General features: G+C 37.8%; 1 protein-coding gene across 4 annotated transcripts in view; it reads left to right on the top strand.

Annotated features, from left to right (window-relative positions):
- Positions 1 to 8,389, top strand: part of Tnpo-SR (transportin 3) — a 20,735-nt gene extending 12,346 nt beyond the window's left edge. For 2 of the 4 annotated variants that reach the window (XM_027375544.2, XM_070117032.1), the window contains 10 exons: positions 1 to 58; positions 190 to 395; positions 1,147 to 1,390; positions 1,796 to 2,023; positions 2,403 to 2,537; positions 2,785 to 2,925; positions 3,097 to 3,308; positions 3,720 to 3,813; positions 3,921 to 4,130; positions 5,546 to 8,389. The exon at positions 1 to 58 is cut by the window's left edge and continues 89 nt beyond it. In XM_027375544.2, the coding sequence (XP_027231345.1) occupies positions 1 to 58; positions 190 to 395; positions 1,147 to 1,390; positions 1,796 to 2,023; positions 2,403 to 2,537; positions 2,785 to 2,925; positions 3,097 to 3,308; positions 3,720 to 3,813; positions 3,921 to 4,130; positions 5,546 to 5,740 (1,723 nt within the window). In that variant the 3' untranslated portion in view covers positions 5,741 to 8,389. The remainder of the gene's footprint in view (positions 59 to 189; positions 396 to 1,146; positions 1,391 to 1,795; positions 2,024 to 2,402; positions 2,538 to 2,784; positions 2,926 to 3,096; positions 3,309 to 3,719; positions 3,814 to 3,920; positions 4,131 to 5,545) is intronic. The other 2 variants (XM_027375546.2, XM_027375545.2) reach the window with 2 other exon arrangements.
- Positions 8,390 to 12,500: the final 4,111 nt, after the last annotated feature.

Here is a 12,500-nt window from a genome sequence, read left to right as displayed (position 1 = left end):
CTATGTTGAGCGTCTGATAGAAGCTTTGTACCGGCACTGTCAAATTGAACCTGACCATGTGAGTATAGTTTACATGTGAATCTCTGTCTGGAAGTTATTTATTAAGCTTGCCGCTGTTGTTAGAGATTGAGTTTCGTGTTTGTGTGTCACAAAAGGTTTTATTGATTGGTTTCTGCTTGTGCCTTGCAGGAGAATATTTTGTTACAACAAGACGATTTCTATGAATTTCGGGAGCGTGTACAGGAACTGATCAAGGATGTAGTATTCATATGTGGGTCGAAGCCATGTTTCCAGCAGATGTCGAATATATTGCAAGCCCCAGATGTCACGAAAAGTTGGAACCTTCTTGAAGCTGCACTTTTCATTATGCAAAGTGTAGCTAAGAACCTTGTCCCGTAAGTGTTTTCAAAAGCTTTTTGATTATTTAATAAAAGATTTGTAAAAGACTGTAATCACTCTTGATCTAGACTGTAATAAGTAAGGTGGTGGAGGAATGCATGGAATTAAATGATGAACAGATCTTGGTGAAGGAAAAAGATATGGTTTGATTGTAAGTGAGAAAAACAAAAAGAGAAAACTTAAAGAGGTAATTGTCTGCTTGATTTTGGTAGATTGATGGAAATATTTACATGGAAAGGATATGAAAAAATGTGTATGCAATAAACAATATTTGTAAGAAACTTTTAAGATGATTATGTACATGATATATTTTTAGGAAAGTACACTTAATTATTAGATGTGGTGAAGGCAGAAATGGAGTAGATTAATTGCATGTTGATGTAGAGGTTATATTAATAATTTCATGTATCCAAGTTATGTACATGTTTTGTTTTATAGTTCACATGCAGAACAAGTTTTTTGGTGTTATGATTTTTTAGTAATTCAACCAACTGGTTTGCAGGTGGTTAAGATTTTGTATAGCTGAAGGTGTGAATACTTTGTTTTTGATATATGTTACAGCAGTAAACTTGATGATTGTTATAACTTGTTAGATTTGGGTGTAGTATTTTTAGTTGTCTAAGCGTTAGACCCATGGTAAATATGAATATATTATGATATTTGATTTAGAAAGTAGTCAGCATTATTAGTGGAGAAATAGATTTCTTAGCTTAATGAAACTTGTTTTTTTCCCCCCCTCTCTGTCAGAAGGATTGACAATAATCTAATGGTACAATCTCATCCCAGGGAGGAGAATGAGGTGGTTCCACCTATTTTAGAAGCAGTTTTAAAGCAGCCAGATGAAGTGCACATGCAAGTGGCATTTACATCGGTCCAGCTGCTAGCAGAATTGAATGAGTGGATTGCCTGTCACCCTGACGTCCTTCCGCTTGTTCTTCAGTTCCTCACCAAAAGGCTACACAATAAACACCTAGCCACGGTTGCAGCTAAGGTGTGTATTCATTTTCGGTTTTGTTGACATGCTTCCAGATTCATGTTTCTTGCTTCTTTGTCTTACTTTTAGAAGTGACCATGGTATATACTGGTAATTGTGTAAGGAGAATTGGATTTTTAACCTTTTGGAAATAGATTTATGGAGATTTGAAGAGCAGAAAAAGGTGTCATTGATTTATTATCCATATGGTGAAGGGGCCTGAGTTATTTGATGTAATATTACGCAACACTCTAGACTTTGTAGCTAGGCTTAAGCTCGCTGCGAGTAATGAAGCATTTATAGGTCATATCCATCACTGTCACTGAGTGGTTAAGAGGTCAAAATATAATTGTATGTGTAAATGGTATTCAGTAATTGTGATAAGTATTTCAAGTATCACTTATATATGCATTTCCTTTGCAGGCCTTAGATGCAATATGTCAGAGTTGTCGTGACCATATTGAGCAGCATTTTGAAGGACTGATGCAAATCATAGAATCTCTCGATTCATTTAGCATAAGCAATGAAGCTGTGGTAGGACTTCTGAAAGGTGTTGCATCAATACTTGGTAGATTTCCGCCGGAGAGAATAAAAACGGATATGAAAAAGTTATGTTTATCTCAAGTTAGAAATTTGCAAAAACTAATGGAGGTAAGTGTGGGAGTGCTTGTATATGATCCTCCTCAGATTGAGTTTTTTATTTTGTTTGTTGATTTATTATTTTATTCATCTATTTATTTTTTATTATTATTTTTTTTTATAGTAATGCATTCTTTTTAACAATAACTTTTGAGATTTTTGGCTGTGAAGTACACACACACACACACACACACACACACACACACACACACACACACACACACACACACACACACACACACACACACACACACACACACACACACACACACACACACACACACATATTTATATTTATATTTATATTTATATATCTAATGTATATATATCCTTTAGTCCATTTTTCTTAATTACTCTCACTGAGGTTGTAATGCACTGATCACAATTCCAGGAAAATGCTCCTATAGAAAAGAATACGAAAACTGACCCTGTAGTGTGGCTGGATCGGCTAGCGGCAATCTTTAGAAATGTAAATCCCATTGTACAGAATGGAGAGCAGCACCCATGTCAAGAGGTTGTAATGGAGGTGAGTTTGCAATGTATTTTTTGTTTGAATGAATTAAAGTTGTCTATTCATTGGCTTGTGCAAAGTTATAGTTTGATTTTATTATTGAATTTCAGTAGTTGTTTGTCTTTCTATTGTTAGTTTTTAGTATTTATTGACCAGTTTACTTTATTATTGATTTTTTTTACTTTCTTATTATTTTATTACCTTTTTTTCAGTTTTCAGTTTTTCATTTATTTATATTTTCAATTGATTTACTTTTTTCCAGGTATGGCCTACTCTCTCCATGACTTTCCAAAGGTATAGCTCAGATTTACGGGTAATGGAGCATTGCTGTCGTAGTTTACGGTTTGCAGTGCGTTGCGTCCATCAACAGTCAGCACCGCTCTTGTCACCTCTTGTAGAACAGGTGGGAAGTTTTTATATTTCTTTGAATTTCTGAGCTTGTGTGTTTAATTTTGAAGCTTCTTACAAACTGGGGAAAAAAATTCTTGGCGGGAACTGATATCTGATTTCTGATTGCTGTGTACACAAAACACTGTTCTGTATTTTGAATACTAATGATAAATTTTTCCTCCAGATTGTAGGGCTATATGCAACTCATGGCCACAGCTGTTTCTTGTACCTGGGTAGCATTTTAGTGGATGAGTATGCAGGAGAACCTGGTTGTGTTATAGGGCTGCTTGCCATGCTTGAAGCCTTTACGCAACCAACTTTTGTACTCCTTACACAACCAAGTGGATTTAGGAATCATCCTGACACCGTTGATGACTGGTTCAGATTATGTGCCAGGTAAGTTTTTTGTAGAGTTGTGTAGAGTAAAGAGTAAGGCGAAGGAAAGTGTTGCAATATTCTATCTATCTTTCAGCCTTTTAAAATCTGTTGTTGGACATTGGCCTCCCCCAATCTGTCACCTCACTTATTTATGGTTTGCATCATAGGGAGGAATAGGGCTGTATCCTGCCACGATGACCCAGTGGAGGTTGGTAGGGGTCCTTATAGTTGCCTTTTACGACACCATGACATCCCTTTGATGCAAACCATATCTCAAAGGGGTGTGCAGATTGGGGAAAGCCTACATCCAATACTGGATTTTAGGTTTCAATATTAGTATGGTTTAATTGTTATACCCTTTTATACACAATTAGAGGACAGGAGAGTGGAAATTGCAGATAGTAATGCAGGATATAACTTCATTCACAGGTTCTTACAACGGGCTCCAGTCGCATTCCTGCAGTGTTCTGCCTTAAATACTATTCTTGAATGTGGTCTTCAGGCATGTATGCTTGATCACAAAGTAAGTAAACATTATTCAGTCTTTTTGGTATTTTATATTGAAATTTTAGCAATTATGATACAAATTTGTTGTTTTTTTATGTGATTCATGTTCTTCATTATTTTTAGGATGCAAATGCAGCTGTGCTAAAGTTCTTCCAAGACCTTGTAGAAGCTGGGAGGAAACACGAAGATCGACCAGACTTTGAAACTAGACGAACGCTTGTTGTAAATATTTTCAACACTCACGGAGAGAATCTAGTTAGCAACCTAATTACTGCAGCTATCTTTATCCTCCCGCAGTACATGCACCATGATGTGGCTGAAACATTTTACCAGGTATGTATTTCCCTTTTATCCTGGGTTTCCTTTTTATTTTATCGTTTGGGAACTAGACTCAGGTCAGTAATTATGACCCCGTTTGGCCAAGCCCAAGGAAATAGCGGACCCAGAGCTAGAGGATTCTTTACTCTTGAACTGATTTTTTCACAGAGGATGAGGATCTAGAGTGCATGTTTGCTTAAGAAATTTGTTGAATAAGATCATGTACTCTGAACATGCTAATAATGTTTGGAAGCCAACCTAGACACAAAATCTTGGGAATCACAACTGGATTGCAACCAAAACAGGAGACAAGGCTGTCAGAGGTAGCTCTCAGATTGGGCGTGTATGATTATAGGAACAAAGGCATAAGGGCCATATATATCTTATTTTTGTAACTTGTGTAAGAGTAAATACATTCAGTGAATTTTGCAATATAAATTTCATCAGACACTAGTTAGAGACAGGTCTTTAGAATTATGTAACTTTTGATGCATTTTGCTGAATGGACACAGCAAGTTCTGAAGAATCATTGAAAATTCAGCAAATAAAGAGAATGCATAAACTACATGTTCTGTAAATTTATGTGTTAGAATACTTTTATCAACTTTGTTTTACTTTCATTAACCAAATGACACCGAGGATGGCATGTGCAGACATACCATGCTCACAGTGAGTTTAGTTTATACACATACATGGCTCAACAAGTCACATACATGTCTCCACAAGTGTTTAGTCACCAATGAGTCAATGTAGTTTGACCCATTTCACCTATTTAACCTTTTTCTTGATGTTCGGAAACATCTGTTATTTAATATTGCTATTGATGATGATAATGACATTATAATGATTATAATGTTTATAATAACAAGAAAAGCATTGATTTTAATAGCATTAGTTAAAAGAATCTTTCCAGAAGACTCAAGGAAAGTTTAAATCAGAAGTTATCAGGTCTTCTAATTGACTCCTGGTTGAGCTATCCATGTGTATTTCATTTCACACACACAAAAAACTAGTCAGCGCTGCATTTTCCTGGCGGCATTGGGTTTAGAATATGCAGTATTGGAATTAGTTGTGTCTGAAGTGTAGTATTCAGTATTTCATATGGCTATTCATGTTTTGATATGTAATTGTGGTGTTTTTTTATTTGATTACATTTTCAAATGTTTTTAGAAAGCTGAAATGTTTGGTATTATGTTGAACAATATTGTAAACCTTAGTTATCATTATTTTCAATATTTTATAGATTTTAAGAACAAGTTTGTGTGCTTGTGCATGTTCCCATATGTTTATGTATATAAATATATGTATATGTTTATGTATAAATGAATGTATGTGTATGATTACATTCACACATGCATATATGTACATATACACATACATATACAGATGTTATTCATATGAATTATTTCCCTCCTTTTCCTTTTGAATAGATTATGCAGTTTGACCGTCCAAAATTCTGCCTGTGGTTGGAAGCCAAGTTGAAAGTCCTACCAACAAAGAACTCTGGAGGTGTTGAGGCTGTAACGCAAGCTCAGCTGGTGGAGTTCCACAAGGCTGTCACACAGGCAGAGCGCACCAAGGAGATCACGCGAGCACTCGTAGAATTCTCAAGGTTCTTCAGCTGACATGATAAACGCATTAGTTGAAGGAACTGTGGGAAAGAGAGCAGCAGATGTTGAAAATGATGGAAATGTGATTTGATTAGGTAATAAGGAACACGTGACAACTTTTATACTACTTGACGAGACAGCGTTTAGGCGGCTGTAAAACGCAACAGCCAAAGCATAAGAAACGTTCCGTGGATGCAAGTCGGATATTTATAGACCGGGTGAACTTTTGAGTTTGTTCATGCAAGAGACTTTTGAAGAGTGAAAGAAGAAAGTTTGGAGAATGTTCATCTCAAAAAAGTGATTTAGAAGATGATTTTGTGAATGGGCATCATTCAGTAATTCTGGATTCATTGATAGATATATTGCCAAAAACAAAATATTTATTTTATGTTTTGACATTTTCTCAAACCATGCATTACTAACCTACATGCAATGCATCACAGCAAGAACTGAAAGAAATATGCAGAGTGAAGATTAGTAGGAATTTTCCCCATTTCTTTTCCCCCTTTCATTCATAGTACCCTGTTGTGGTATACTGAAGAATGAGTGAACATAGAATAATACTGTCCTTGGGAGTGAGAGTGTTCTTGAACAGATGCTAGGGTAAAATACTTTGTAAAAATGTAGAGTTGATTTTATAATATTATTTTCTGAGTTATTGTGCAGAATTTGTTATTTGTTAATTTTATGGAGGGGCATTTGCTGGATTCCAGGTAAAGGCACTGCTTCTCTCTTGTGATACTTGACTGACAGAATCTGATTCTGTCCGATAAAGAGCGCGTGCATGTTCCCTTGGCGGTGTATGGATATCCCTAGTGTAAAGAGGTGTGAAAGTTGGTACTTGAAAGTTTTTGAGTTTATTATTTGATGTGCATGACAGTTTTGTATATCCATATATGACATCACCTCATCTCAGGCCAGGTAGATTATTATTATTATTATTGTTATTCTTTTTTTTTTTCTTCTTTTTTTTTAAATGTATTTTAGTAATGCACCATTCCTCTTTATTTTCCACTGGATATTGATAAAGCTACCTGGTTGAGAATGAAGGTAAGGTTTTCAAAGAAGTTAGAAATCATTGAATGGTTGGCAATGAAGCCACAAACCTTGTACTTCAGGTCTCCAAAAGAACTTGTACACCATTGTGCGTCAAGTAATACACAAGTAATCGACATAAAAAAAACAAAAACAGAATAATGTTACAGCAGCTTCTTGCTCAAGGACACAGTTTAGCTAGTGTGTCTAATATATGTGTTATCTTGGCAGTGTTATCCAAAGGTAAGAAGAGTGAATCAGGTTCAGCCTTTTTTTGAGTCATGTCTACTCTTGGTGGTGATGCTGTTGAGGTCTGTCCCCCCCTACTGTCCCCTCCACTCATGACTGCTACCTATGTTTTTGTTACTTGTGGTAAATACAGTCATAATTTCCTTGTAAATGTGTGTTTAAACTTGTTCCTCCCAAGTTAGCAGAATTTTATTTTTTATTCTTTTTTCCACTGAGAGAATACAAGGACAGATATCTTGTTATATCCATAAGTAATAGGTTGTGAAGAAAATTTGTTATAGATTTGATTTCACAAGAGTGTAGTCTTTTTATAGCATTACTTTTGAGTGATATAGTTGACTGATTGGGTAAAATATTTATTTGCAGGAAAGTAAAGAGAAAGATAATTAGATAATTTTATTTGATATTTTCTACCACATATTTGGGGAGTGCAATAATTCTTATTATAATATAACCCCTAATCAGTATCACCGTACATCTTTTACTCAGTAATGTAGAATATTTATTTCAACCAAAAAGTGAGGGTTTAGCACACCACACCTTTATTGTTAGAGGCCACAGTAGAAGTGAGTGCTTTACTTCCATTCTGAAAGGAATGGGTTGGTTTTGCTTGACTGGTTTTGCAAGCTCATACATAGCCAGTTATCTGAGAGCTCATGTGCAATATCTTGAATTGTAGAATGTGTTCTATAGATTTCTAAAGTACAAAAAAATACCTGATATACATAATATCAGACTTAATTTAGTCTGAGTGAAGGTATCCTTAGAATTACTGTGTACTTGTCATGCAGATATAAGTCTCATATACTCATTAAGTTAATATATTGTTGCTCTTCATATGTATCACTGGATCCTAGTGTATACTGCATGTATAAGTATATTGAGACATTATAAATGGGAACATTGTTCAAGTACGACCTCATGAGATGCACATTGCTTAAATTGTTAAAACCTTGCAACGTGTGATAGGTCCAAGTGAGAAAAATTCAAGTGAAGCATTTCATCCACATTTCCTCGACAGTCGTTCTTCAGTAAGGAAAAAACAAAAACAAAAAGAAGTATGGCCTAGAAGACATCACACTTCATCTCAACAGATTCACAGTATAATTTGGAAAGACAAAAAATAGGTGAATGACCGTCTGTTTTCTTTTCGGATGTCAAAAATCTCTCTTGCACCCCGTCTTCTGCATCATCTATTCGTCATAAAGAGGATTTCACAACACGTCACTCACTCCATAGATGATATACTTCACTGACAATGGATTCCAAGTTGCTGCCTCAAGATGGCCCGACATCATCTTCAAATTGAAATTATTATTTTTTATTTTATTTATTTATGATTTCAGAATGATAATTCATGAAAATAAAAAGTGATTAAAATTCAGGATATTATTATCAGTGAATCTGCATCGATGATTGGTGGATGTTACAAATCTCTCAGGATTTATTATTTTATTACATTATCTCAGCATCAGAGGACAGTAAAGTTCTAGCTGGCTTAGGAAAAAGAAATGATACAAATATGAAGTGAGAGATGAAATGAGATGGCTTGCTTTAAAAGATTAGACGTAGTCCTACCAACACAGTATTCCCAGAAATAGATGGGTTTTTATTAACTTAACCAAAATTTCGTGTCTACATTTCATTTGACAGTAGAAGTAATTATTTAAATGTTCTTTTCATTAATATAGAGTTGCTTTTATAGAAATACGGTACAGTCTTCAATGTGAGTTTTGATATGTTTAACTGTATGTAGTGTGGACGCACTTCAAGACAATTCATGCTTATGTAACCTTCTAATACAGTATATAACTGTTTTCCTCGAAGGTTAAATATGAAATTCATTGGATCATTTTCACCGTGAGTTTCATGTCTTCTTATACAGTCATCAGAGAATAAAAGTACTTCCAATACTATTCACGATAAAAAGACATTAATATCTGAAGCATGCCTTTTTAAATTTTCTTTCTTTCCAATAAGACTTCATTACACTGGACCTGACTTTACATAATGCACAAACGGAGGGGGGTCGATCTGACCCTTTTTTCGGAGACCAGGGTGACCGTAGCTTATCATGCACAGCACTGACAACCCAGCCTGAATATCATGTCGGACAATATGTATACACATTCAATACCACTTAAAGTGAATAAAGAACAGAAAATACTATCGATATTAATAGGATTTTTCAATGCATGGATTACGTCCTCTAAGCCAGGGGTGGGTCCGTAAGGATTAGAGAAAAAGTAACATTTATGTGCACCACACCAGTAAACCTATTCCTGGACAACCCCATATATAATACTTGTATCGGAACTATTTTTAAGCTCTCCAGCTGATAGCCTTCTATACGACAAGGATAGGTCATACTGTGAAGACGACCTGCTTGTCTGCCTCACAGTGCTACACTATTTTCCCTAAAGGTTGCCATAAGTTCCACATCAATACTGCGAAGATTCCCTTCTGCAGACATGACTTCCCCGTTAGGTTTATATCGGCGGAGAATCTTGTCAGACCATATCGACTTCATATTCACCATCCCCTCTGCCGCCCACTCCCTCCCAACACCACCACCTCTCCTCTCCTCCTATACCAACACCGCTTCCTTCCTCGTCATCCCTCCAGCTCCTTCCTGCATACTCACATGAATTCCTTTTGTCCCAGTAGTGCCCCTCACTGGACCCTTCGTCTCCAGATGAACCTCCAGACACTGCAGCTCCTTCCCCTGATCCCCTACCTCATTGCCCGGGTTCTTATCCTACTTCTACGACACCCATTTCTACCCTCACTGCCCGTTGATTACTTCGTAATGTTTCTCTGCAGTGAAATATTCGTCGTTTGCTTTTCTCACAGACCTGACCATCGTCACTTCCTACCTTCCTATAACCCATCCACTGTCTGCCTCCAAGAAACTTTTCCCACACATCCTCTAGTACCAATTCCCATTTTGTATCATCCCCTCATCTCTACGCGCCTCCTCCATACTTGTCCATCATAAAACATTATAAAACAACAACCCTTACAAGCCACTTCCCCTTGTACAGCTATTTGCATCCTCTTTCAATTTTTTTCTCTCCCTCCCTTCCCTTTCACTCCATAGCCTTTGACATCCCCCAATCACATGCCCGTTTTTGCCGTGGGGGGAGGGCTTAGGAGACGAGGACCGGGACCCAATGCTCCTCAACCTCACAGCTTTCTTCATTTACTACCCCCTTCCTCCTTTATTACTATGCTGCCTTATTGTCCACTTTACCGCAATCCTCCCTACTCTGTTTAGCTCAGCCAAATGGGATCGATTTTTCGTGATTCCCCCTACAGCCCCTTACTCTTCCAGCACTCTTCCAGCAATACCTCAAAATCAATTAGGCAGAGTTTCCTCTCGCCTTTGTCACAGTTATGTCCGAATCTCAAGCTAAAGCATGATCACCCCTAATTGACTTCACTGGCAAACTCATTCTTGCACAACCTCATCCCTCCCTCAATATTTATACCGGAACTGTCCATCTCCCTAACAAACAGCCCTGTCTACAACAAGAATTGGTCAGTTTGTGGAGAAGACCTGCTCGCCTGCCTGTTGGACTATGCTGCAGTATCAGTACAATGCTACCCCATTTCCCTTAGAGAGCGCCATAAGTCCACCGATATTGCTAAGGTTACATTCCGTAGATATGACCTCCCCCTTAAAATCTATATTGCCCGAGTGTCCCTCTCTATCCGACGACATTCCATTCCTCCATGGCTTATACCTAACCCCTGTATTTGCTCCTCAGTTTTCCCTGACCCACCAAAATTAAATATTCCCCCCTCTATCCTTCTCACTCATTTCCTTGACCATGTCTCCATTCATTCCTCCAGCATTCATGTTTACACTGACGGTTCCAAATCCATCTCAGGAGCTGGATTCGCAGTAACATTCCCAAATTGCACTTTCAAATACACCCTCCCTCCTGAATCTAGTGTCCTTACTACAGAACTATATGCACTCCTTTTTGCCTTAAGACGCATATACTCATCCTCCTCTTCCTCTTTCACTATTTTTACTGACTCCCATAACTCTTTAACCCTTAAAAAGTCTATGCACTCGACCCTTGTCTGTAAGATCCAGAACTGGTTCTATATATCCACACGTCACAAATCGGTCAGATTTTGCTGGGTACACAGCCATGTTGGAATCCTTGCCAATGAACAGGCAGATACTCTTGCACGCTATGCCGCAATGTCCACATCACCTCAACTACGCTTCTCACATATTCCAGCTACGGATTACTACCCCCACTTTAAAACCTTCTTGTATACCCGATGGCAATCTTTTTGGTCAAGACTCCACAACAATAAACTACATACTGTAAAACCATCAATCTCCTCTTGGTCAGCTCCATTTCACAAAAACAGATGTTGGGAGACGGCCGTCGCACGCTTACGTATTGGCCACACTCGCTTAATATCACACGCCTATCTGATGTCACGCTCAGACCTGCCCCTATGATCTCTATGTAACGTCCCTCTTTCAGTTCCACACATTCTCTTGTCCTGTCCACAGTTTTATACAGCACGTACCTCTGCTTTTCACACCTATCCTCCCTTCACCGACCTCCCAACATATCAGGCATCCTTACAGAATCCCACAGCTTCTGCCTTGACAACCTGTTCTCCTTTCTCAGACGCATAAATATCCTTCACTTGATCTAACTCCCTTACCTAAACCACAATAATTTTTCCCCTCATCTTCAACCTTTCAATACTACTCTAGATAGTTGACAGATAGCAACTATCACCTGACATCCCCCTTTACTATACCTTCCTATAGTGCTATATGACCTTAGATGTCTAGCACATTAATTTTAACCATTAACCATTATCCGACGACATCGCCCTCCCCCCGTCAATGTATGAATATTTGGCGTCTACTGTAGGCGGGAGGCCGCCCTGCCAAACAATGCTGCTCCACTACCTATTTCCTTGTGTGTGTTTTCCCCAACCCCCCAACCTGTCGGGCATCCTCACGGAATCTCCCACCTTTTCAAGTGACAACCTTCTTCCTCAGATGCGCAAATACTCTGTTTAATCTCATCACTTTTCTTAACCCTTCCCCTCCTATCAGTTCCTATCCGACCCCATTCACTCCCCGTTTTTTCTACCCTTTTCACTACTTCTATCTTACAAAGTCATTTTGTTCTAATAAAGAACTTCTTTAAATCTTTTTCACCACAATACTTTACCATAGTACTGTATGACCATCGATGTCTAGCACATTTACTTGTTTTCTTGGCCTCACTTTACATGTTGCTAGGCAGGAAGTAATCAGACGATTTTTTTTCTCTCTCTCTTTTATTGCACTAGTACTGTCCTTCCCTCTACACTTACCATACCTTCCCATGATATTTCTACGTCTCCCCCAGTATCTTTTCCTCATCCACTACAGCTGTCCTACTCGGCCTGGGTAACTTCTTTGTCTATCCAATGTCAGGAAGAACCATTATGATTGTTGACC

The sequence above is a fragment of the Penaeus vannamei genome, chromosome 39 (assembly GCF_042767895.1).
Source record: "Penaeus vannamei isolate JL-2024 chromosome 39, ASM4276789v1, whole genome shotgun sequence".
NCBI classification, from domain to species: Eukaryota; Metazoa; Arthropoda; class Malacostraca; order Decapoda; family Penaeidae; genus Penaeus; species Penaeus vannamei.
This window is presented reverse-complemented; position numbering and strand designations above follow the sequence as displayed.